General features: G+C 42.0%; 1 protein-coding gene across 2 annotated transcripts in view; it reads right to left on the bottom strand.

Moving 5' to 3' along the window:
• INTS9 (integrator complex subunit 9) overlaps nt 1–26,859 on the bottom strand; it is a 109,742-nt gene that overhangs the window by 5,401 nt on the left and 77,482 nt on the right. For both annotated transcript variants that reach the window (XM_036856285.1, XM_036856284.1), the window contains exons 9-14: nt 26,466–26,577; nt 23,811–23,991; nt 20,175–20,235; nt 16,835–17,006; nt 13,767–13,891; nt 11,562–11,729 (exon numbers count right to left, since the gene is read on the bottom strand). In XM_036856285.1, the coding sequence (XP_036712180.1) occupies nt 11,562–11,729; nt 13,767–13,891; nt 16,835–17,006; nt 20,175–20,235; nt 23,811–23,991; nt 26,466–26,577 (819 nt within the window). The remainder of the gene's footprint in view (nt 1–11,561; nt 11,730–13,766; nt 13,892–16,834; nt 17,007–20,174; nt 20,236–23,810; nt 23,992–26,465; nt 26,578–26,859) is intronic.

The raw sequence follows: 26,859 nt of genomic DNA, 5'->3' as shown, positions 1-26,859 counted from the left end.
TGAGCCTTTAGTGATCACCATTATTTGTTTTCTTTTGAATTTTTATTTACATCACTGCAGTCTAAAATGACCAAATAACTTTAAGAAGTAAAAAACTTAAAACAATCATTTTTAATCAAAAATACATCACACACACACACATACACACACACACACAATCAACTGTGATGAAGAAAGGAGGTGAGAGAAGAGCAGACAGAGGAAAAGGGGGTGGTGGCAGCAGGTAAACAGGCTGAGAAGAGGAAGAGAACTAGCCGACCCAGTGCTCTGAGGTACAATGTCTTTTGCGCTGCTTCTCCTGAGACTCCAGAGTCACCCAGCGCAGGCATGTGCCACCACGTGCTGGGACCTGGGTGCTGCCTCCTCTGCTGCCCCTTTCATTAGTCAGCTGCCACACCATGAAATGCCAACACCCCACCAAGAGCTCACTGTGTGACCTGGCACAACCTCTATCCAGCTTGCAGGTCTCCTAACACTCTTGCATAGACACACACACACACACACACACACACACACACACACTTCCTCCTTACTCAAAATATACACCAAGTGCCGACTTTCCATGCCAGCCTCTGCCTTCATCCTTGTCACTTCTCCAGGGGACTAGTGACAGGCAGGAAGGGAAGAGATAGCAGCATTTGGACTGAGTGAGCTGTCTAATTCCTGGGAATCTGACTTCTCCCAAAGGTAAAATACACAGCTTTTACCTGTGGGCCATCTCTTTCTCTAACACCAGAGTCTGATGTGTACACCTTCTCCTCTGCAACTTCAGAGTCCCCTGACCCAGCCACCAGCAGTGACGTGTGATCTTATGAGAGGCCCTAACACTCGAGTTTAGTTGACTACTGTTCTTAAACGCATGCAGACCTCAACCTATCCAAGCCTCCTTTATAAAAAAACAAATATGCAAGATGCCATTTATGTAAACATGAAGATCAGTATCAAATGGGCAGAAGAAGCAGGTGAGGATATTTGAAATGACTGGCAAACAGATGTGAGGACTATTTCATGAACCAAAAAACGGGGGCGGGGGGTGGCCAAGATGGCAGAGTAGGAAGACCCTGAGCTCACCTCCTCCATGGGCACTCCACAACTACAACTGTAGATATAGCAACCATAGATGAGAATGATCAGAAGACTAGCAGAAAATAATCTTCCACAACTAAAGATATGAAGAAGGAGTCACAATGAGAAGGAGTGGGGCAGAGACACGGTAGAGTCAAGACCCACACACTTGGGTAGGTGACCTGGCAGCCCCACCTACCAGTGTTCCTGTGGTAGTCAGCTCTACCACAATGGAAGGGCCCATGCAGCCCTCAAAGGGGGTGACCCTGGAGCATATATCTGGTGACCAGAGGGGTGTGTGCTGCTGGGCCCCATAGGATGTCTCCTACAAAAGTCCAATTCTCCAAGATTGGGAAATGTAACCAACCTACCTAACACACAGAAATAAAAACAGAATTAGGCAAAATGAGGAGACTGAGGAATATGTTACAAAAAAAGGAATAAGATAAAACCCCAGAAGAACTGAGCAAAGGGGAGACAGGCAATTGACCTGATAAGTTCAAGGTAATGATCATAAAGATGCTCAATGAACTTGGGAGAAGAATGGATGAACACAGTGAGACGTTAGAAATTTTTAATTAAGCGTTAGAAAATATAAAGAAGAACCAGAGCTAAAGAACACAGTAACTGAAACAAAAACTACACTGGAAGGAATCAAGAGTAGATTAGTTGACACAAAGGAACAGATCAGTGCACTAGAAGACAGAGTAGTAGAAATCACCCAAGCTGAACAGAAAAAAGAAAAGAAAAAAGAAAAGAAAAAAGAAAATCGTTTAAGAGACTTCTGGGACAATATCAAGTGCACTAACATTCACATAATAGGGAACTTAAAAGGAGAATACAGAAAGGGGCAGAGAACTGTTTGAAGAGATACTAACTGAAAACTTCCCTAACCTGGGAAACGAAACACATGCAGGCCCAGAGTGTCCCAAATAAGATGAACCCAAAGAGGTCCACAGCAAGACATACTGTAATTGAAATGGCAAAAATTGAAGGTAAAGAATTTTAAAAGCAGCAAGGGAAAAGCAACTAGTTACATACAAAGGAACTCCCATAAGACTATTAGCTAACTTTTCCAAAAGTACTACAAAAGCAACCAGAAAATAATTAAGAAAATGGCAATAAGTACATACCTATAAAATAATGATTTTAAATGTAAATGGGCTGAATTTGCCACACAAAAGACATAGAGTACTGAATGGATTAAAAAATAAGGCCCATCTACATGCGGCCTACAAGACTCATTTCAGAAATAAGGACAGACACAGACTGAAGGTGAAGGGATGGAAAGAGATATTCTATGAAATGAAAAGCTATACTCAGACAAAATAGACTTTAAAACAAAGACTGTAATAAAAGAAGGGAATTACATAATGATAAACAGGTCAATCCAGCAAGAAGATGTAACATAAATGTATATGCACCTAACACAGAAGCACCAAGATCTATAAAGCAAACATTAATGGACTTAAAGGGAGAAACTGAAAGCAATACAATAATATTAAGAGACTTTTAACACCCCACTCACATCATTGAATAGATCATCTAGACATAAAATCAATAAGGAAACACTGGCCTTAAAATGACACATTAGACCAAATGGCATATATATATATATATATATATATCTCTCTCTATATCTATATCTATATCTATCTATCTATCTATCTATCTATCTATCTATCTATCTATCTATCTATCTATCTATCTATCTATCTAAAAAACATTCCAGCCAAAAGCAGCAGAATATACATTCTTTTCAAGTGCACATGGAACATTCTCCATGATAGATCACATGCTAGGCCACTAAACAAATCTCAGTAGATTTAAGAAGACAGAAATCATATCAAGCATCTTTTCCAACCACACTATGAAACTAGAAATCAACTACATGAAAAAAATTTCAAAAAACACAAAACACATGGAGGCTGAGCAATATGCTCCTCAACAACCAGTGCGTCAATGAAGAAACCAAAGAAGAATTTAAAAAATACCTAAAGACAAATAAAAATGTAAACACAACAATTCAAAATCTATGGGAAGCAGCAAAGGCAGTTCTAAGAGGGAAACTTACAGTGAAACAAGCCTACCTCAGGAAACAAGAAAAATCTCAAACAAGCTAATCTTATCCCTACAGGAACTAGAAAAAGAAAAAGCAAAACCCAAAGTTAGGAGAAGAAATTCTAAAGCAATGAAACTAAGAGCTACTTCTTTGAAAAGAAAAACAAAATTGATATACCTTTAGTCAGAATCATCAAGAAAAGAGAGAGGGACCAAACAAATAAAAACAGAAATGAAAGAGGGGAAGTTAAAACTGACACCACAGAAACACAAAGGATCATAAGAGATTACTATGAACAATTACAGGCCAATAAAATGGAAAACCTATAAGAAATGGATAAATTGCTAGAAATGTACAATCTCCCAATACTAAATCAAGAAGAAATAGAAAATATGAACAGACTGATTACCAGTAATGAAACTGAATTAGTAATAACAAACAAAAGTCCAGAACCAGCTGGCTTCGCTGGTGAATTCTACCAAAAATTTAAATCAGAGTTAACACTTATTCTTCTCAAACCATTCCAAAAAACTGAAGAGGAAGGAATGCTTCCAAACTCATTCTACAAGACCAGCATCACCCTGATACCCAAACCAGACAAAGACAGCACACAAAAAAGAAAATCTCAGGCCAATATCACTGACGAACATAGATGAAAAAAGTCTCAACAAAATATTAGCAAACCGAATTCAACAATACATTAAAAGGACCATATACCATGATCAAGTGGGATTTAGCCCAGGGATGCAAGAATGGTTCAATATTCACGAAACAGTCAACATGATACACCACATTAACAAGCAGAAGAATAAAAATCACATGATCATCTTAATAGACTCAGAAAAAGCTTTTGACCAAATTCAACATCAAATCATGATAAAAACTATTAAGAAAGTGGGTATAGAGGGAACATACTAAAGGCCATATATAACAAGCACACAGCTAACATCATACTCAATGGTGAAAAGCTGAAAGCATTTCCTCTAGGATAGGGAACAATACAAGGATGCCCACTCTCGACACTGCTATTCAACATAGTACTGGAAGTCCTAGCCACAGCAATCAGAAAGAAAAAGAAATAAAAGGAATCCAAATTGGAAAGGAAGAAGTAAAACTGTCACTGTTGGCAGATGACATGATACTATACATAGAAAATCTTAAAGACACAACCAAACTATTAAAACTAATAAATGAATTCAGTAAGGTTGCAGGATACAAAATCAATATACAGAAATCTGCTGCATTTCCATACACTATCAACAAACTATCTGAAAGAGGAATTAGGAAAACAATCCCATTTACAGCTGCATCAAAAAGAATAAAACACCATGGAATAAATCTAACCAAGGAGGTAAAAGACCTATACTTGGAAAATTCTAAGACACTGATGAAAGAAATTGATGACAACAGAAACAAATGGAAAGATATACTGTGCTCATGGATTGGAAGAATACTGTTAAAATAACCATACTTCCCAAGGCAATCTACAGATTCAATGCAAACTCTATAAAAATACCAATAGCATTTTTTACAGAACTAGAACAAATAATTCTAATATTATATGGAAACACAAAAAACACCAAATAGCCAAAACAATCTTGAGAAAGAAGAATGAAGCCTGAGGTATCACACTCCCTGAGTTTCAACTATACTACAAAGCTACAGTAATTAAAACAAAATGGCATTGGCACAAAAACAGACATATAGGTTAATGGAACAGAATAGAGAGCCCAGAAATAAACACATGCTTATATGGTCATTTAATCTATGATAAAGGAGGCAAGAATATACGATGGGGAAAAGACAGCCTCTTCAATAAATGTTACTGGGAAAACTGAACAACCACATGCAAAAGTCTCATGTCTCATACCATATAAAAAATAAACTCAAAATAGATTAAAGACTTAAATCTAAGACCTTAAACCACAAAACTCCTAGAAGAAAACATAGGCAATATGCTCTTTGACAGCGGTCTTTTATCAATTTTTTTTTTTTTTGGATGTCTCCTCAGACAAGGGATTCAAAAGCAAAAATAAACAAACGGAACAACATCAAACAAAAAGCTCTTGCACAGTGAAGGATACTATCAATACAAAAAGGCTGCCTACTGAATGGGAGAAGATATTTGTAAACAATATATCAGATAAGGGTTAATACCCAAAATATACAAAGAACTCATATAACTCAACATAAAAAAACCCCAAACAACCTGACTGAAAAATTGGCAGAAGACCTGAATAGGCATTTTCCCAAAGAAGACATACAGATGGCCAACAGACACATGAAAAGATGCTCAACATCACTAATCATCAGGCAAGTGGAAATTGAAACCATAATGAGGTATCACCTCATACCTGTCAGAATAGCTATTATCAAAAAGACAACAAATAACAAGTGTTGGCGAGGATGTAGAGAAAAGGGAACACTTGTGCACTATTGGTGGGATTGTAAATTAGTGTAGCTGCTATGGAAAACAGTGTGGAGGTTCCTCAAAAAATTAAAAATAGAACTACCATATTATCCAGCAATTCCACTTCTGGGTATTTACCCAAAGAAAACAAAACACTAATTTGAAAAGATATATGCACCCCTATGTTCACTGTAGCATTATTTACAATAGCCAAGATATGGAAGCAACCTAAGTGTCCACTGACAGATGAATGGATAAAGAAGATGTGGTGTGTAGATGTACGTGTGTGTGTGTGTATATGCAGTGGGATATTACTTAGCCATAAAAAAAGAATGGAATCTTGCCACTTGTGACAACATGGATAGACCTAGAGGGTATATATGCTAAGTGAAATAATATAACAAATACCATGATTTCACTTATATGTGGAATCTAAAAAACAAATGAACAAACATTAAAAAAAAAAAAAAGAAATACACTCATAGATAGAGAACAAACAGGTGGTTGCCAGAGGGGAAGGGGTGAGGGGATGAGTGAAATAGATAAGAGAGATTGATTCACAGGGATGAAATGTACATTACAGGGAATATAGTCAGTAATATTGTAATAAATTCATATGGTAACAGATGGTAACTAGACTTAGTATGGTGATCATTTTGTAATGTACAGAAATATTAAATCACTATGTTGTGCACCAGGAACTAACACAGCAGTAGGTCAATTATACTTCAATTTAAAAAAAAAAAAGGGAAAACAAGAGAAAACACATGAAACCAGTGTGAAATGTTCCCACTGAGATGCGTGTGTGCTCTGAGCTCCTGACAGCGCCCATCCATAAATATTCTTTTCCTTCCTACACTGTACTGTTCCCAGCAAAGGATCAAAGGTCAGCTGTCTGGCAGAACTTTAAAGCCAAAGAATTGGCTTGGGAGGTTTGCAGATAGCACTGTGGGAACCAAGCAGGTGAGCGACTCTCCCTGGGCAGCCCCAGGAATAAATTCTATCTCCAAGAAGACTCTCTGAAGTGGCAGCTCTGCCACAAGGGAAGTCTACCTAGAGCCCACGAGACGACTCAGCCAGACACCTCTGGGAAGGAGGGTGCATCCACCTGCCACCCCAGAAACAGTTTTTCTATTAGCGCAGGCCCATGAGGACTCACGTCAGCTCTCCCACTTTGCACTTACAGGGACAAAGAAGGAGGATTTACAAGGAAGCTGCAGAGGACACACTTTCATTTGGGGGAGAAACAAGCATCCATTAGTAGTAGCAAAACCTAAAGAACAGCAGCAGATTTTAACCCCTTCATCTCCCACATGCATTTCCCAGGCAAAACCAAATGATACTTTTAGTTCTATATCTACATTCCACATACAAAGATTTATGTAAAAGAATGTTTCTCAAAGTATTATTTATAGTTTGAAAAAGCAGAAACAGTAAATGTCCACCAGTAAAGGAACAGTTAAATTACGATGCATTTATGATAGACCATTATATACCTAAGATGCTTTTGAAATATCTTTAACGACAATATACAGTTACTTTACAGAGATATTATACGAGGTATGATTCAAACACACACACACAGAGTGAACACACAAAGCAAATACAAAAAAAACTGGACAGTAATTACGTCTGGTATTGGGATTAGGACTGATTTTTTTTGTCTTTATCCTTTTTTTTCCCCCTTATTTTCCAAGTTTTCTAGAATGAACAGGCTTATTTTTATTGAAAAATGAATCTTACGACAGAGTCATAAACATAAAAGCTCGAGAAGCCTGAGGGGCCTTAAAAACAAAAGAAGACCATCCAGAGCGCTGGCTCTCAGGTGTGGCGGCAGAGGCCCCTGCGGCTCCTGAGGCTCTTTTGCAGCGTCGAGGTCAATATGATTGTCATTAATAATAAGATGTTTTGCCTTTTCACTCTCATTCTCTCACAGGCGTTCACTAGAATTTTCTAGAGGCTACATGACATGTATATCACAAGAGACTGAAAGCAAAAGGGGACAGGAGAATCCAGCCGTCTTCCACAGGCAGACATTAAAGAGATTTGCTAACATAAAACAGTGCCCTTCTCTTTTTTTTTTTGAAACATTTTTCAAAAAAGACCTTTAAGGGACTTCCCTGGCGGCTCAGTAGTTAAGAATCCGCCTGCCAATGCAGGGGACATGGGTTTGGTTCCTGATCTGGGAAGATCCCACATGCTGTGGAGCAACTAAGCCTGCGAGCCACAACTACTGAGCCCGTGTGCTGCAACTACTGAAGCCCACGCATCTAGAGCCCGTGCTTCACAACAAAGAGAAGCCACCGCAATGAGAAGCCTGTGCACCGCAATGAAGAGTAGCCCCCGCTCTCCGCTACTATAGAGAAAGCCTGCGCGCAGCAACGAAGACCCAATGCAGCCAAAAATAAATGAAAATTAAAAGAAAATCTTTTAGTTATGTTAACATCTAATGGGTTTATATTATTTTTTATTTAATAATTCATTAAGTATTCATTTAAGAATTAAATATTTTTAAAATGTCTTAGTTTTAACTTCTATTATAGCAAATATAAATAGATACAACCCAAGTACACAAAAGCTCTCTGGGGTTCTAATTTTTAAGAAGTCTTGAGACCAAAAGTTTGAGGACTGCTGGCTGAGAGTACTGGAATCTAACCCTAAGCCTTCAAGCCCAGCCACTGTAAGTAAGACCTTGGCCAAAAGGTAAATACCAGACAAAAACAACGCAAAGACCCTGGGTCAGAGCCTTTCACTTTGAGATGAGTAAAATGCAGAGAAAATGAAAAGCACAATCATAAAAACACATTAAACAACCCAAGTAACTACAAGTGGGGATGGTTAGTGCCACTTCTTTGCTGCAAACCACAAAACAAAAACTTGGTCCCTTTTTGGAAGGGAACTTGCTTTCATCTCTCCCTCCCAATCAAAAAAAAAAAATCCATCATCAACGCCAAACTACTAAAACGAAACAAAAAATTCCAACACAGGCAATATTAACCTCATGGGTTAGGCAACTGGAAGTCTAAAGCAAAGAGCAATTATTTCAACGTTCTAGCAAGAGGCTTCAGGAGGACAGCTGGTCAAAAAGAGCCCTGGCCGACCTGCAGGAAGATGGAGGTGGTCCCCCAGAGACCGGCAGTGACACACAGGTGGGCGTGGGGCAGGTCTCAGGGTCAAGGCTGCTGGTCTACTCCCACTGGACTTGAGGGAGGAGCTTCACGAAAGACAGAACAGCGTGTTGTGCACTCCTCAAAGCCAATCCCTTCCTTCTCTGGCTCAGTGTCAGAAGGTATAAAAGAGGTAGATTTATCTTTTATTTTGGTAATTTAAAATGGGAACAGACAAGCTTAACGTGGACTGTTTAATCACGGTGAGGATACACTTGGGCATGGGAAATGCCAGAAGCTTATTAGTAAGACTGTTTCTTTGTAGATGGCTAGTAATTTTGTTTTTGTCTTTAAAAACTCAACATTCTGCCTTCTTTTTGCCTTTTGTATTGAAAACTGGCACAGATGAAATAGGTCTCTTACACCAGCAGTCCTCAAATTTTAGCAAGCATTGGCTCACGTGGAGGGCTGGCTGAAACCCAGACTGCTGGGCCTCACCCTGGAGTGTTGATTCAGCAGGTTAGAAGGTGCACTTCTAACAAGTCCCCAGGGCTGCGGCTGGTGGCGGATTACACGGAGCCCCGCACTGCGATCCCCACAGGAAGGCCGTGGGCTGGGTGCCCCATCGCCGCAGCGGCACAGATCAACTGGGGGCTCTACTCTCACTTAAAGGACAAAATCTGTGACATATGTTAGGAATGACCTTTGGGGCACAAAGGGCACATATTAGTGATCACCTAGGTTTCTTCAGGGATGGAAAAGACCAGGTCTAACTGAGTAAGTGTACCTATCTCATAAGATGGGTGAGACAGTCCATGGAAAGTGCTGAGTACAGACCCTGGCCCATAGTGACAGCTCAATAAACAAACTATTTGCAGTACAATTAGATGGGGGAGCCAAAGGGCTGGGCCAATGAAATATGGAGAAAGGATAACCTGGAATTCAGAGCTGAAAGAACTTTCTTCATTCTCTTGGGTCTCGGTAGGACGTGGCCTCAAAGGGAAGAGCAGAGGGGAGGCCAGCTCCGTGCTCACTGTCAGGTGTACTAAGGTCGTGAGGAAACTCCTGACACAGGTAGCCCTGGCCACCTCTCTTGTGAAGGAGCTGTTATCAGAGAGAAATGCAAGTCAGCTGCTGAGCCAAGATACCAGGGTGTGAGCCGCTGCTCTCACAAGCTCCAACGAAAAATGGCTATTTTCCTTTTAAAGAACTAGCAGACCACAAACGTCCCAATGACGCTCAAAGCAGTCAACCTGAGGAACCATACATCTCTCTCCACCGGTTTATTGCTTGCCAATAAGCGATAAACTGCCCCTTTAAAAAAATCACCTTTATCACTTTCCCCACTTCACCTCTCCAGCCTGGGCTCACAGGCAGCTCTTCTGCCCCCTCGATCCGGCCACATGCTGTTTGCTGAGGGGACGCGTGCTGTGACGGCTCCCTCCCCAGGAACCAAGAGTGAAATGAAAATGGATGCGAAATGTGAACGATCATCTACTTCTATGTGTCTTAGTGAAAAACACGACCACTTGCTAGTTTTATCTAGCAAACAAGTCTTGCTAGTTTTATCTTGCTGAATCAATTTAATCTAAATTAGTTATGGAAATTTGTTTGGATCTCCTTTGTCTATGGCTCTAGTTTTAAAAAAAATACATTTATTTATTTATTTTTGGCTGCACTGGGTCTTTGTTGCTGTGCACGGGCTTTCTCTAGTTGCAGCAAGTGGGGGCTACTCTTTGTTGCGGTGCACGGACTTCTCATTGCGGTGGCTTCTCTTGTTGTGGGGCACGGGCTCTAGGCGTGCGGGCTTCAGTAGTTGTGGCACGCGGGCTCAGTAGTTGTGGCGCACGGGCTTAGCTGCTCCGTGGCATGTGGGATCTTCCTGGACCAGGGCTCAAACCCATGTCCCCTGCATTGGCAGGTGGATTCTAAACCACTGTGCCACCAGGGAAGCCCCTGTCTATTGCTCTTAATTTAAAAAAGAACAACTCAGGTTAACTGTGGAAAGGACTGAATGTACTGGACACTGGGTCCCCATTGATGGCACCTGGCCTTGTTCCACCACCAGCCTTTGTTAGGGTCTTGGAAATGGGCAACATTCAGGGGCTTAGCCTTCCAAGCCCAAGATCTGGCTACTCTGCTGAGCTCCAGAGAGAATCGGGGGACACTGCTTTTAAGTTTTCCTACTTCTTCTTCCTGTTTGCTAAAAACACGTTCAAGCGTCTCCGGAGGCAACAGGAAGCCAGAAGCAGTGTCCTCAGAGCTCGGCACACCGTCACTGCGGCAGCTGGGCCACACGCTTCCCACTGCCCCTCCCCACACCTGTCACTCAGGCGCAACCTACCTCAGCTGTCCCACATGCACGACATGCTTTTTACCTTTTTTCCCTATTAAAACAAGCTCAGATATCATAGAACTAAAAAATATGTAGACTTCAGTAGAATAAAATCTTTAAGTTATACTAAAATGCATGCAAATAGTAATCAGTTTACATTCTTTACTTTTTGGTTACTCTCATCTCCTCCATCTATCTCTGAACTCGGTGAAACTTGGCCCTCACTCATAAATGGGGTCCAGGAGGGAGGAGAAAACCCACACCCTCAGGCGGTTAGGGACAGAGCTGACACTGGCTTACCTGTTCTCCACGCTATGGCCTGTGCCCTGGCCTCCCACACACATTAAGCTTTAATATAAGCAGTGCTCCAGCAGGCCGGATGTTGACAGCTGTTACTTCATTAATGGAAAAATGCGGAGGTTCTGAAAATCCCACCTCTCTTCCCAGTTACTTGCTTAAGGGTCGATGTGCTTTGGTTCATCCACGTGTGATACAAACCCCAAAGAAAGCTACTGCTGGGACGGTCTTCCGCAGACTCAAGTGGAAAACCCGGGCGTGACCCTGGGAAGCAGCACAGCTCACCTCCGGCATGATTTCGATCTTCTCATACCGACGCTTGAAGGGCAGGGCGAGGACCTCGGCGCGCCGATAGGACATGGCGGGTGGCTGGCAGTCAATCATCAGGTCCATCCGGTGGGACTGCGCCGGGGGCGGCTGGGTGTACTGCTCAGGACAGACCACGTGGAGGGGCTGAGGAACCCGAGGGACAGGGGCAGGGTCGGGGGAGGGGGAGGGGGAGGAGGAAACAAGAAGAGGCTGTGAGGCAGGAGAGGCCGCGTCCTGAGCTAATCCTCCCTTTGCGGGGCTCAGGCTCACCACTTGGCCGTTTGAATTCTCCTCCTCTCAAACCCAAGTAACCAGTGAGCCAAGTGCGGGGAAAGAAGAACAAAAATTTCAGGGAAAAGCCCTGATCTGCCGGCCATGTTGATGAGCAAGGGATTTACTGCCTTGGTTTGTATTTATTTTTTCATTATATTCAAGTCACATTGATGGTGACATCCATGGGTCTACCCTCAAATGGCCTCCGAGCCCCTTGAGGGCAGTCTTCTCGTCACTTACCATCATCGACTTGGTACCGCTACTGGCTGATTAGCAAGAACTCTGACTTTTTGTGCTAGTTTGGATTTCTGGCCTGGATCTGCAGGTCTACTGGTACTAGGCAGTGGGCAATGGTCAGGCCTTATCCTCAGTTGTGTAGGACACACTGAATCAGATAGATTTTTTTTTTTTTTTTAACAAATGTCTCTTTTTATTATCTTGAGAGAAAACCAATTAGTAAACCAATGTTTACTTTGGCCAAATACCACCCAAACTGCCAACCGAACGTGGCACCCAGAGAGTCAAGGCATTGTCACTGCCTTTACTGAAGAGTCTGGACCGAGCCTCAAGTTCCTGGAAGAACAAGGCTTCCAACAGACCTGACGGGTTGCGTTTCAAACTGCACTTGTCCTTTAGGACTGACACCTCTCCTCCTCTTCAGACTGCCTTTCGCCCTCCTTCCTGCCTGGTCAGCATCTTATAACTCTGTCTCAAAGCCGGTCGACTCCACAGTCACTGCTCGAGGACTCTCCCCAGGTTCTCCTCCCCTGCAATGGAGACCAGGCGGCCTCCTGTTTCCCTTATTCACACACCACCGAGGGGCTGGGGAGTCCGCCGTGGTTCAGGGACCGAGGGTGACATTACTCAGGAGTGAAAACAACAGGCTTTTAACTGTTTCTTCCAGCAAGTTGACAGGCACACAGTGGTGTATGAAATCGCTCATGGAAATCGGAAGTGGCTTAACTGCTCCAACCATGTCTAGAGGAAGGGCCAGCAAGCTCGGGGTCACCGTCAGCTGTTACCCCTGCGCTCCGGAGGCCTCCAGCTTTCTCTGTTTCCTGCTACCCTTCCTTAGAGTTTGCTGTTAGCGCCTCTCCTCCTGAGGTCAGGGGTTCTGTGAAGAGGAGGAGAGTGACCTCCCAGCTCAGGCCGAGAAACGTAGGGAGCCAACCACACCTCGCTCAGCGACTAGGGTCCAGGGCACCCCGGCGCTCACGTAAGGTCCCGGGCGCACCGAGGTGATGGGACATCAGAACCCTTCCTCTCGCCCGTTCTGAGTTGTCTTCCTCACCAACTGCCACCACCCTTCCAACCCCGAAACACGGGCCACCCGAGTGATAAGTGACCCAAGGCGGGGAGTTTTTCCTCCCCGTTCTCCTTCTGGGCCAACAGTGTTCCTTTCGCCTATGCTTTACCCCGACTACTCCTTCCCTTTCTCTAAGGCAGAAAATGCAAAATGAAACAAACAAAAAAGCGACAACCACCAAACCAAAACAATCCGCTAACAAAAGCATAACACTGCGGTACTAACCCATGTGTGCAAAAAGGGCCCAATATGTTTCAGTTCAGTGGTCTTTCATCTTGACGAGTGTGTTTCTAGAATGATGTTTTTTGGTGGTGGGAGGGGGCGATTTGCTTTTAACTGGACACAAAGGGTCCGCATCAAAAATAAGACACTGTTTACACTTTCTTTTCCTCCCACTTTTGAGTTCTTTAGAGGAGAAACTTCTTTCAGGGTGTAAAGCCCACTGGTTTGGAGTCTGGAGGGTACCGGCTGAGCACTCTGCAGGCCGAGGACGGGTGAGGAAGACAAGCAGTGCGGCTCGCCATCCCGGCCCCCACACCGCAGACACGATCCGCCCAGAGATGCCAGGGCCGCGGGAGCCGCCAGCACAGTTTCCCCATTACCTGCACTTCTTTGAGCAGCTTTGACACTTGGATGAAATTCAGTCTCGTATCAATGGGGCAGTATATGCATTTCATGGCCAAGGGCTGGTAGGGAGCCAGTGCTTCCAGGTATGAGAAGTCGGGTTCTAAGGGGAGCACAAGAAAGAAAATTGAAAATGCAGGCAACAGAGGAACGGCCCAGTGAGGAAGCAGCTGGCATGGTCGAGGCCCAGCAGACGGGCAGCAGGACAGGAAAGGCACTGAAGGTTACGGGAGCCAGATTCCCCATCACGGGAGAGAGGAGTGATTTACAAATAAGGAGGGGGAGGCTGGACTGAACGCCGCAGGATGGATGTGGAATTGGAAGGACGCGTGTGAGCTCCAGGTTTTCAACACAGATGGAGGGAGAGATGAGACAAATGAGGGGCTAAATAAGTAAATGGGGGAGAGAGGAAAGCTCTTCTTTACAACAAAATGCGAACTAATAAATGTAAAAGAAGCGATGAAATTGAAAAAAAAATTCACCATTTGGCAACCATCACAGTAATAATTTGGACCAGAATCATCAATAGATGCTAAAAAAAATTAGATAAACATCTGGGGAAGACCAGGATAAGTACATAGGCTCGAAGTGTCCCCCACAAGATACTGACTGACACAGAGCGGTGACTTCACAGGGGAGAAATCCGGCACAGGCCACTCGAACCGAGCGCTCAAAGATCACCCCCAGGTAGGAGACAGACCACGTGCCTCCCACTTGACAGGATGCACCCAGAAGAAAAAAAAGAAGGATCCTGACCCCATGTCAACAAAATGCTTGTGCTGAGGCTGCAATGCCCCATCAGCAGAGCCAGTGCAGCGCCTGGGAACCGTCCTTGCCACGCTGGCTGGTTTGTTCTCTGCAGAGCCGCTCACCACGGCCGGCCTGGCGGGGACTGTTTGCTCTGCTGGAGGAAGCTGCCCACCTCGGGCCAAAAGCAGTGGCTCACTCCTGGCATGAAAAACGACACGCACATTCCTGACACAGTCTGTGCCCTGCGAGGACGCCACTTCCTACGGCCCCAGCTTTCCACACACCGCTCCCAGGAACTTACCCGGTGACCTCAGGGCAACTCATAGAACTTCCAGATTTTTTAAATGACCTCCCCTGCAGTGGATCCTGTCTACCCAGGAAGAACCCAGAAACCACCCAAATGAGGCCAGCACGGCTGCCTGGGGGATAAGTGCCTCTCTTTGTATGGATACTGTGTGAGCTACAACTCCCACAGCCGTAATACAACCAGATAAGGTGGCCCAAAACCTAGCAGACATTGTCAACGACACAACTTGTGCTCTGGAAGTTCAACACGTTCAACACACCAGTTTAAATGTATACTCCTTACCCAGATGAATGTCTGGTAATGAATGCCATGGACAATCACGTAGCCCTTGCTTTCTTCTTAGCTGGCTGGAGGGACGTTTGCAGTATAGCAACACCTCTTCTGTGTCTCTGTAATACTGTAACCACTGTCACATCAGAGCCAACATCTCCTCAGAAAGGACAGGAGAGACCCCCTCAGTCCTACTACAGACAGCGTTCCCTGGATGACTTCCTGCTTAGCAGAACTTGGCAACGGTGAGGCTCTGGGTAGCGTGAATCAACGTCTTAGGGCCTGACTTCCTCTGCCTGTGGCTGAAAGGGGGTCTGCGAGGGAGAACAGCAGCGCCCGACAGCTGCTCTCTGAGCGCCCCCGGCACTCACGGCCAGGCCACGGTGCACCCGCCTATTGGACATAAACCACCTCACGTGACGCTGACGTGAGAACAGGCCACGCAGTGACCACGGTGGATCAAGACAAAAACGAGACCCTCCCTAATCATATGCCTGAACACATGACCACAGCACGGTCCGAACCACCACACAAGCAAACACTGCCCTCTCCTGGCTCCGTTCGTCTCGCCTTCTAGACAAGAATCACTAAGATACCCAACCAGAGAACTACTGCTTCCTGATGGCACCCAAGCCAGAACAATGAACCCACCTCCAAAATCACCTAAGCCAAGGCCCGTAAGTTCTTCTGAACGTGCCCAGCGATGCCTCCTGCCTCCCCACGGCGGTACCCCCTCACTGCAAGGAGTCAGTACCCCAACTTTGTTCCATTACTGGTGCGTTCCTGGTGGCCTCTGGTTGGTCCTCACAACAGGCTGAGCACAGGGAAGGGCCCAAGCATCCCTGACCCCAAAGCTCGGGGCATAACTAGACTCTCCTCCATGGCTCACATCTTAAAGGTAATTAGAAAACTCTAAGAAGGCAACTGGTACTTTCTCAACAGGCCTTTGTGCCAGGCACTATAAGGAGTGCTTTCTTATAACATTTCACTAAAGGCACAGAGCTGCCTGAGGATGAGCGACCAACAATCCCATTTGACAGAGGAAAGTGAGGCTCAGAGCGGGGAGTCACGTGGCTGAGGTTACAGCAACTCGGACCAGATTTCAGATCAAGGCTTTTTTACTTCATTGCCATGAGATTTTCAAATCCCAAGGCTGTCTGAAGACCATGAATTGATAAAATAAGACAGTGATTAAGTAAAACCCCTAACGTGCCCTCGTTTAAGGATTAGTTTTATTCTGAGGGGTTGGTCTCCACAAGAAAAACTGCAAGCCAGAGTAAGCTATAACCAAAGGAGAGAGATCCATCTCTGTAAGTGAGTCCTAAAGGGTAAAGCAAGACTGATTACTAGAATTCCTGCAGTTCTTGAACAGCTTACAAAATCCTATCAAAAGTAGCTCTAGACCAGAAATCTGTCTCGGGGAAAATCTACAAACATAGACATGGAAGCTCTGTCCAGTGCACAGTGATCTAACAGGACATTTTGCTTTGTTCTTACCCTTTCCCTTCCAGTTGCTTTATCCTTTAGTATTTACAACAGAATAGGGATCATATTTACGCCTTACTGTCAAATTCTTCCTGGATACAACAGAATAGTGATCATATTTATACCTTACTGTCAAATTCTTCCCAGCATCTCTACCTGGTAGGTACATCCTACCAGGTATGCAGGGATGGTCACAGTGGGAAGGGCAGGGTTTTGTTTTGTTGGTTTATTTACCTGTGAATATGACAGTGTTGAGACTAGATTTTCCCCAGAGCTCCATGAAATGGACCACGTCCCCAAATCGGAGGGAAGGGTGTCCAGTGAAAACCACACACGGCTGTCTGAAGTCATTGCTGAAGTCTCCATGGATGCTGGGGTAGTGCTTCAGCTTATTGGTCTGAATGAGCTAGAATACGTATCAAAAGCACATGAAGAGATGTTAGCCTACCCAGGAAGGAAGAACCACAGCATGGGAGAGTGAACAAATTAAAAATACAAGATAATGCTATTAATATTAGCCAAAGATCCAAATTTTTTACCTACAACGTGACTTTCTCAAAAGATGGGACCTTTCGGTAAAATTACCAAACTTAATGGAAACTTCTTTTCAGGTTGTTATGGCCTGATTCTGTCTAACTCTTCCTTTATAGCTTCCTGACACTCCGAGCTCCAGGCCCTGAAGTCCCCAATATTAGTTACTGTTTGAAGTACAAGTTTCCCAAACTCTGTGCATCACCAAGTTCTGTCAACAATAAACACTTCACACAAGAAAAATTGTTTACCAGCACAGGACTGCCTCTTGAGACGGTACAGCTGTGTTAAGTTACTGCGGCGAGGGGCCGGGGACTTAATAAACACAAGAACAAACTGGCTTTCAGCAATGCGGGAGATGTGATGTCCTCACGACAGAGAGCTCTAGTAAGAAGCAGGCCATGCACAGTCTCCAATCTGTCTCAAAAGTGAATGTTTTGAACCAAAACGGTCTTCCTTCTAGCACAACACTGGGAACTACTCTCCTAACGCCAGGCCCGACCCAAGGCAACGCCATATACAGTTACAACCACAGATGGCATCTTGTGGCACTGCTCAGAAGTTCTTCCTGCTGCCTCAGCCCTGCCCCCACTGCCCCACTCTAGCACCAAAAAGACGGCAAACACCCATACTTCAGAGACCCTAAATGTCAACTAGTAGTGCCCTGAGATGCTGTCTGATGGGTAAAGAATTGGTCTGTGACCCAGCTCAATCCTGTAGCCACCCATAATGCCTAAGAAGGGAGCCCAGCCAACAACTCCACGCCCACTGTAGTCACCCCAACGGTGAGGATGTGGCCAGAATGGGGCCGCCCACAAATGGAAGCTGACTCTCTTCATCGTGACGATTTAATCTTTAACTCAGAGAGAATGCTTTCATTCGCAAGACTACCCTGGAGATCTTAATTAGGTGTCACATGCTTGGATGGGATATGAATAGTAAAGATGCAACAATCGCTGCATTCCCACTTCCCTTCCAAGTTATGTACAAATAAAACTGACATTCTTTTTATAACCCATCTGGCCAAAATCATTACTTGCCCCAGTTAAACAGGTGAATGGCTGACTAAAGTACTAGTTCTACTGTATCCACAGATGTCAAGGAGATGAATGGGATTCTAAGAAGAGCAGCAGGTCTTTGCACATAAGTTAAGTCACTTTTTAAGGCAAACTGAGATTTTTTTTTTTGCCCATCAGATCTACTTTTCCAGTGGACTTACTACCTTTTTGACCATCCAGAATTACCTTTGTGCTGATTTAAGGTCCAAACTGTATAGGCAATGAAGCTGTAGGGTAGGAATTCTGTAAAGCAATTTTTTTTATCAGTACTAAGGGCAGAACTGTATTTTCTCCTGGGCACTGGTCACACAATACCGATTATCAACTCCATCACGCCCTAATATTGACAAGTGCATTTCAGGAATCCTGATCATGCAACTATGGTCTTTTCACATTCTTAACTGTAAATGGGACAAAGGTCATCCATGACATACTTGTGGGTAAGAACATGGTAACACCCTTAGAGAACAAGTTCTGAAGAAAGGCTAATTGTTATTCGGGAAGAGGCAAATAGACTTTCAGCGGTAAAGCCCACCACAAAGTATGTTTTGCTACACTTAATTTTCTGACACGAGATATCTAGCCTGAATTTCACTGTAGTAATGACAGAGCTCGCAAAAATCCTGGCTGCTGTAAGAGAGTATGAGGACTGCAAATACCTTCCTCAAAACCTTCCACATGACATTCTGGTTCATGAAAGACCTGTCCTCTGGAGCAGGAAAACAGTAGTCAGATTTAAAATAATCAGCAGGACAACTGTTGCAATTTTCTTGAGCCGAATAGTTAACTGCATAGCAAATAAGTCAACAAAATCCCTATGCATAAGTACCTGCACAGACATCCCTAACTTGATGGAATCTTTACAAACTGAAAACTTCCACGTTGCCATATGCACATCAGTAAACAGCATTACCAGCTCTCAGAAATCCCCCTTTGTCCCCTTCCTGCCCCCACTGCTACCTCCAGGATAACCATTCTCCTGGCTTTTCGTATCACAGATGAGTTTTCTGTGTGTTTGAACTTTTATATAAATAAAATCACACCATATCTACTCTTTAATATCTGGCTTCATTCACTAACATTATGTTTGTGAAATTTATCTACATTGTTGCATATAATCTGAGTCCCTTCGTCCTCTTTGATGTAAGGTGTGAATATACCACAAAATTCATTCACCCGTTGATGGACGTTTGGGTACATTTCAGCACTATTACCAAGAGGGCTATGAAGATTTCTGTGCCGATCTCTGGGTGACACACCTGCATTTCTGTTCAGTACAGACTTTGGGAACGAAACTGCTGAGGCACAGAGGATGTCACAGTCCTAGGTTCAACTTTACTGTCAGTTTCCTAAAGTGGTTATACCAATTTACACATCCTTTTTAAAAAACATAACAAAAAACTGGGAGTAACGCTATTGTCCAATAGGAAGGGAATGGTTAAGTACACTATAGTATGTTCACATGATATGCTATGGAATATTAGGTAGCAATAATAACAGTGAGGCGCACAGATAAATGTCCATGATACACCCACCACTGGGTGAAAAAAAAAGCAATAGAAACAAAATTGGGCACACACAGCCACATAAAATCACTCACTGGTTCTGTGAGGAAGGGGGAAATTTTCTGTTTTCTAAACTGAAATGTTGTTATTTTCATCATTAAAAATTTATATCAATGACAGACATAACCAAACAAAAAGAAGACTTTGGCAATAAGTAAATCATTTATGCAAAAGAGTTAGTAGAATAAAATTCCTCACTCGGTCAATGAAACAGAGGTAGGCTATTAACTGAATAACATACTGGTAATGTGCTAATAAGAAGAGAAAGTAACAAATCTTGAGTCAGAGTAATTCACTGCCATCTTACAAGGGAAACAAAGGGCTATATCAAATTACCTTCAGATTTTTAAAATCTAATGACCTGCTATATCCACCCATATCTTTTGTTCTTGCTCTGACCCAGTGATTCCATTTACTTACCTCTGCATGAGGAAAAGGCGGTTCTGGGAGATACACCTTAGTCTGTTTGTTGTGACAAAGCCTTTTGAGGAGGAAAAACAGATCAGCATGTTAGGCAAGGGCGTACAGTGGCATTTGTTGCCATCTAGTGGTAGCAGCGCAAATACTTAATACCGAAGTTTATTTGAAATTTTTCTGTCAGTGTACCTCACTGTGAATAAAACACCAGCATTTATAGCGTAATCAGGACATAAATCACTTGTGAGCACAGTTTTAACCTTTGAAATTCCTCAATACATTTTTTTCTTAAAAAATAAGCTTCTTATTTTGAAGTACTTTTAGATTTACAGAAAAGTTGCAAAGACAGTACAGAGTTCCCATGTACCTTTTAGCTGGTATCCCACTATGTTTGTTAAACTAAGAAATACACATTAGTACTTTACAGTTAACTAAACTCCAGACTTTACTCAGCTTTCACCAATTTTTCCACTAATGTTATTTTTCTGTTCCAGAATCTAATCTAAGATACCGTATTGCATTTAGTTGTGATTAAAAAAAAAAAACCATTTTTTTTTTTGGCTGTACCTTGCAGCTTGCAGGATCTGAGTTCCCCAACCAGGGATTGAACCTGTGCCCCCTGCAGTGGAAGCACAGAGTCCTAATCACTGGACCGCCAAGGAATTCCCTAGTTGTGATCAATTTTGAGGAGAAAGTGATACACAACAGAATTGGTAACTCAAACTGGAGAATAATAAATCTCTCCAGTATCTCTATCTTAATCTAGACACGGTGAATGTTTTAGGTAGTCTGTGTTTTTCCCTAGCCAGATATGACATTTAAAATATGGAGATTTCTGGAAAAGCAAATGTGGCAAAAGGTTAACAATTGTTAAATCAAAGTACGTGGGTGTTCTGTAGCTCTGACATTTTTAAAAGTTGGAAAAAATATATGTAGTGATTATGTTTGTTAAAGCCTGCTTCTAAGAATTCTATCAAAATAGAACTAAAGCATTTCAACAATTCTAATAGATGTTACTTTTGGCAGAATAATTCAGAACTCTGGGGCTTGGATTTTGTCTGAACTTCATTAATACAATGATCTAATTTTTCCTTCTTTAGCTTAACTCGATTTCAAAAACATTACTTTAGATCCTTTTTGGAAGAAGTTGTACATATGGAAACAAGATACTTTTGAAGGGTTACTTATTAATAATATCTAAACAGACAATAGTATTGTCTTTATTTCAAACTCAGGAGGAGAGACAAAAGTTCTTAGTTTAAAAGTTTAATTTTGATTGTTGCAAAGGATAATATGCTATATCACTTAGCATCAATACATAAAGCTATAAAACTAAAATACTTCTGTCAAAAAAATCAAAGAGCTAAATGCAACGTGGTACCCTGGATTGGATCCTGGAATAGGAAAAAAGCATTAGTGAAAAAACTGGTGCAATTTGAATAAAGACTGGAGTTCAGTTAATAATAGAGTGCTCATGTTAATTTCTTAGTTTTGGTACAGAATGCATGGCCATGTAAGATGTTACCATTGGGGGGAAACTGAGTGGAAGGTATATGGGAGTTTCTGTACTATCTCTGCAACTTTTCTGTGCCTAAAGTTATTTACTAAAGTAACAAGTTATTATTCAAAAAACAAAATCAAAGACGAAATTGAAAAAAAGTATCACAATGGGAAACAATGTCTGCAGATATAATAAAGTGTTAGGATCTTTAATACATATATAGAGTTCAAATAAATAGATAAAAGTACAACACCTCTGATAAGTAAATGGGCAAAAAAGGAACAATTTACAGACGACATAAAAATTTTTCTGGAAAGCAGCTTAGATTTGTATAATGAACATTAAAAGCTATTTATACCCTTTGTTCCAGTAATCTTATTTTTAGTAACTAACCCAAAGCAAAAGATGTAGTCATATATACACAGGATGATATTAATTGAAAATTTATCACTAAAAGGAAAAAAACTGGGGAAAGCCTGTCCACCCCTTCAGACAGTAGTTAAGTAAGTTATACTACATATAAATGATGATTAATGATGTAATAATGCAGTCAAGCAGAAATTATGGTCTCAAAGATTTTATAATGCTCTAATCTAGTATTAAAAAATTTAAAGGCAGGATTCACAATTAAATATGCAGCACGATCCCTATATAGAAAGGATACATCAGAATCTAACAGTGATATTATTTCTGGACAGTGGGATCATGGGTTCAGTTTTTTTTTACGGTTCTCTGTAACTTTTATCTTTTTCTATAGTAAACATGTATTACACACATATTAAAAACAAATATCAAAAAATAAAAACTCAAAAACAACCTACTCTTATTTTAGCAGTCCTGAATTCTACCCAATCAGACATTCTGACAATAAGAAAAGCATGTAATGGGTCAAGAATGGACATGAAGGGCACACACCCGGCTAGGACACCATCCACAGGGGCCCACAAGGGCTTGCCCAGGAGCTTGTAGTTTTCAATATTTTTAACTGAGGATCTGGATGAAGAAATTCAGAACATGCTGATTAAATGTGCAAGTCATCCTTAGGGTGGACTACCACTTATTCAAGATTACCTTCCTATGTTGGGGGAGAAAAAACTCTAAGCAAAGGATAAAATTCAATGGCTACCAATAAAAGTGACTTTTTATTGTTAGTCCCTAACAGTAAGTCAAATATAAATAACAACGAAAAGTCCTACGGACAAACATGAATAATATGCACATGGGATGGAGAAGCCTGCCTGGATCTAAAAACAGAAAAAAAAAGGACCTTCACCACAACTAAAATGGAGAGAAAAAAACTGCATTTAAAAAGGTGGGGAGGGGAGGGTGCACACCATAATGCTGGGATATGTTGTACAAATGACGTATGTTGTACAGAACGATGTACAAATTACTTTTAAAGTAGAAGCTTCGTAGAAGAATACTGTGTCCATTAGGCTATCACACCACTAAACGGGATTAAGCACACCCTATATATATGTATGTCACAGTCCCATCCTAAGGCACTACTGGATCCATTGTAAAAGTTAAGTTGCTCTATTTCCTCCTACCCCTGACTTTCTTCGGCCAGGCGAGTTAGATTCAAATATCCATCTAAATAATACTAAAAAGGTTCACCCACTTCATATTGTTCAATAATTTACCCATCCTAGGATTTGATCAAACAATTTCCTGCTGTAGTAAAACTTGATTTTGCCAAATATACTATTGAAATGAAAAAATAAGCTAGTTTTTCCTATCAGATTTGGTATTATAAATTTTAGACAACATGAGCTTGGGCTTTGAACTTTTTTTAGCTTTTAGCTTTTGTAATAGATAGAGGGTAGCATGTGAGAAGGTAAGTGTATAATAGTTTTGTTACTGATTTTGAAAGTGCTGGCTAAGCTACGTCTTTGCCCTCCCACCTCCCCTCCTTCCCTCCTTAATAACAACTCTTCTAAACCCTGGCAATATCACAGATTTGGCTTTCATTAATATAATCTTCACATCACAGACAGGGAAAAACAACAAAATGAAGGTTTCATAGTAATGTGACAAAAATATAGGATTACTTCTATTTCTTTTTAAATTAAAATTAAGAACATTTTTCTTTTCTTACTGCTTGAATGTACTGAATCACAGGAAGAACAGAGACATACCACTCAGCAAAAATCTGGGAAAACTCAAGTGAACTGTTAGCCACTGGGGAGATGAAGTAGAAAGGAATGCTGGAGAGGCCGGCAGAGTCAATGTACTGATACAGGCATTCCAGAAGGTCATAGATCACTCCAGAAGGGTAGCAGGGGACCAACACGTTTCCTCCGTTCCGGACTGTCAGTGCTAGAAAGGTTGAAGCCACACAACACTGTAAATCAACTATACTTCAATTAAAAAAAAAAAAAAAAAAAAAAAAAAAGAAAGGTTGAAGCTAGAGGGGGAAAAAAAGTAGTATCAAAAGAACAGTTCAACACAGGGAGAACAGAACTTTAAAAATAATATTTGCATTTCTCTCATTTTCCTACATCTGTTCCTATAATTCACTTCATATGCATAACAATTTACTTCTTTTGAAGACTAGCACCAGAGTGGGAGGATCCAGAGGCTGACTGATGATCAGCTGAGTTTTTAACCAATGTCTCAGTGCCTGGGAACAGCCTGTGCAGTTAGGGGTCTGGGTTGTCAAGGTTACCAATGGCAGATGAGCTCCAGGACAGACCCTCCAAGCTCCTTCTCTTTTTAGCTCCTGCTCAAAACTTTGCTGGATTTGTCTCTCTTCAGCCTCTGACCACTGCTGAATGACCTATAAGGAAATAGGCCAAGTTTTTTCTGTTTGACTCATTTTAGTGACATTTTCTTTCATTAATGTTTTGGCTCTAAGAAAATCGTCTATACTTTAAATACTTAAAATAAGTTATCAAATGAGGAATTGCAACTTATGGTAAAATCATATTAGAAGCTATAACTGGCTAAAAAAAGGCCAAAGATCTCTTAAGTTTGTTTTTTGTTCAGTTTCCAACATAGATTGAAACAAGCAGCGTTTGGGTACAGAACTTGAAGTCTCTGATGCCTTTTATCCTCCTCCTACATGTTCCCAACTCTGACATCCAGGTTCTCCTGGGTGCTGTGCCTGGAATACTGGCCGACTTGCTATTACTAGAGTACGGAACCACGGAAAAGACCAGCTAGCCATCAGGGCTCAAGAGGCCTGGCTCTAGACCCGCCTCTGTCATAAGCTATGGGACCTTAGTTAGGCCACTGTAACCTCCTGGGCCTCAGCTTCCTCATCGCTGATGAGAGGAGTGAACTAGATCAGTGGTTTTCAAGCTTTATTTTGCATGAAAACTGCCAGAACATGTTAAAAATGCAACTTTTCTATGGGTCTCTCTTACTAGGTCTGTGGTGGGGCCTCAAAATTTGCATTTTTGAGAAGTGGCCTCACTGATCTTGAGGCAGGTGGTTAGTGGACCCCACTTTGAGAAACAGTGGATTAGATGTAAAGTTCCTTTAAGACTTGAAGTTCTTTGAGTCCATGGTTCTGGATTATACACAAACAACATACAAATCAAAGATTCTATTTGAGACCAGTCCGATACTTTTTCCAAGCTAAGAATAAATTACCTTTGTCTTAAAATCAGCAAAGAACAAAAATAGACTAGGATTACTGGCAAGGGCAAGAGAAATTTCAAAGGACAGTGCCTTCCATGTAAATATTAGATGACAACCACTTCTTTCTCCCAGAGCTGAGGTAATATCACTTACAGTTGCCAGGGGTGAGGGGCCTGAGCGCATTAACTCTTCTTTGGCAACAGTTTTGGAGTGAAAGTTTGTGTCTCCTAAAGTTCGTGTATTGAAGCCCTCACCCCCAATTAGGTATTAGGAGGGGGAACCTTTGGGAGGTATCCACGTCTAGATGAGGCCATTAGGGTGGAGCCCCCATGATGGGATTAGCACACTTATAAGAAAAGGAAGAGGCACCAGAACAGCTCTTCTTCACCAGTGAGGACACAGCAAGAAGGCTGCCATCTGCAAGCCAGAAAGAGGGTCCCTCACCAGAACCCAACCATGCTGGCAACCTTCTGACTTCCTAGCCTCCAGAACTATGAGAAATTAGTGTTGTTTAAAGCTTATACTATGATATTTTGTTACAGTAGCCTAAGCTAAGACAATAAGCAACCTACACATTTCTAAAAGAAACGCAGCATTTCTAGATTTTACTGACAATTATATCCAAAGAAACATACATTTCTTCCAGGTAGCAAATACCGAACAAGTCTCTCAATTCAGTCTTCCCCCAAAAGAAGAAAAAAATAATGCCAACCAAATAGCGGGGAAAAAAATACACCTGTTTAGTGTATCACTGTTGTGAATTCAAAGTATTAACAGTCTTTTCTGTGCTATTATTTGCAAAGCAAAGATATGATTCTTTCCTTCTTTAACTTTGCTTACCCTATAAGCATCCCTGACCCACCCCCAAATCCCACCAGAAAGCAAGAAGAATAAAAGTTTCTACATAAATCAAGTGGGCGAATGTTGAGCATTTGTTGTATAAAGTGCTAAAAATTCTAATTTACCGTTATAACCACCATTCCTATTGTGCCTTCAGATTTAAGTTGCTTAAGAATTGCTTTTGTTGACAACAGTAGGCTTCGAAGGATGAGCAGAAAGGGTGGGAATAAATGGGGGAAAAGGCCTTAATAGGGGGCATCAGAGGGTGTGAATGTGAAGGAAAGGGACAAAAAATACCACAGAATCAAGGTACCAAAAAATAAATGTAAAACATTTCATCCTGTTTAAGATTTGCATTGGATACATACCCAGGTTGCTGCAGAACTCTCCCACCATGCCATCTGGGTTTGCGGTGGGAATCTGGGTAAGGCCTGTCAGAATGAGAACATCGCTGTTTTTGAGAGAAGCTTGGTCCATGGGCTGAAAAACCACAGAGAACTATGATTAGTAATTAAAAAAAAAAAAAAGGTTAGACATAAGTAGTAAAGGAAAAAGAGAATACAGTTATTGCTCTTTCCATGTCCAATCCATCATCAAGTCATCTCACCTCCTCTAACGAAAAGTCTATCACTGAACAGCGGTTGCCCAAAGGGGACGGGGACCCATGGGAGGGAACTTTATGGGGTGATGAAAAAGTTCTATGTCTTGTTTGGTATAGTGATGACATGATATGAAAATTCATGAATTGTACATTTAAGATCT

Source organism: Balaenoptera musculus, chromosome 6, assembly GCF_009873245.2.
Source record: "Balaenoptera musculus isolate JJ_BM4_2016_0621 chromosome 6, mBalMus1.pri.v3, whole genome shotgun sequence".
Lineage (NCBI taxonomy): Eukaryota > Metazoa > Chordata > Mammalia > Artiodactyla > Balaenopteridae > Balaenoptera > Balaenoptera musculus.
Note: the sequence above shows the minus strand (reverse complement) of the source record. Positions and strands in the feature narration are given on the sequence as shown.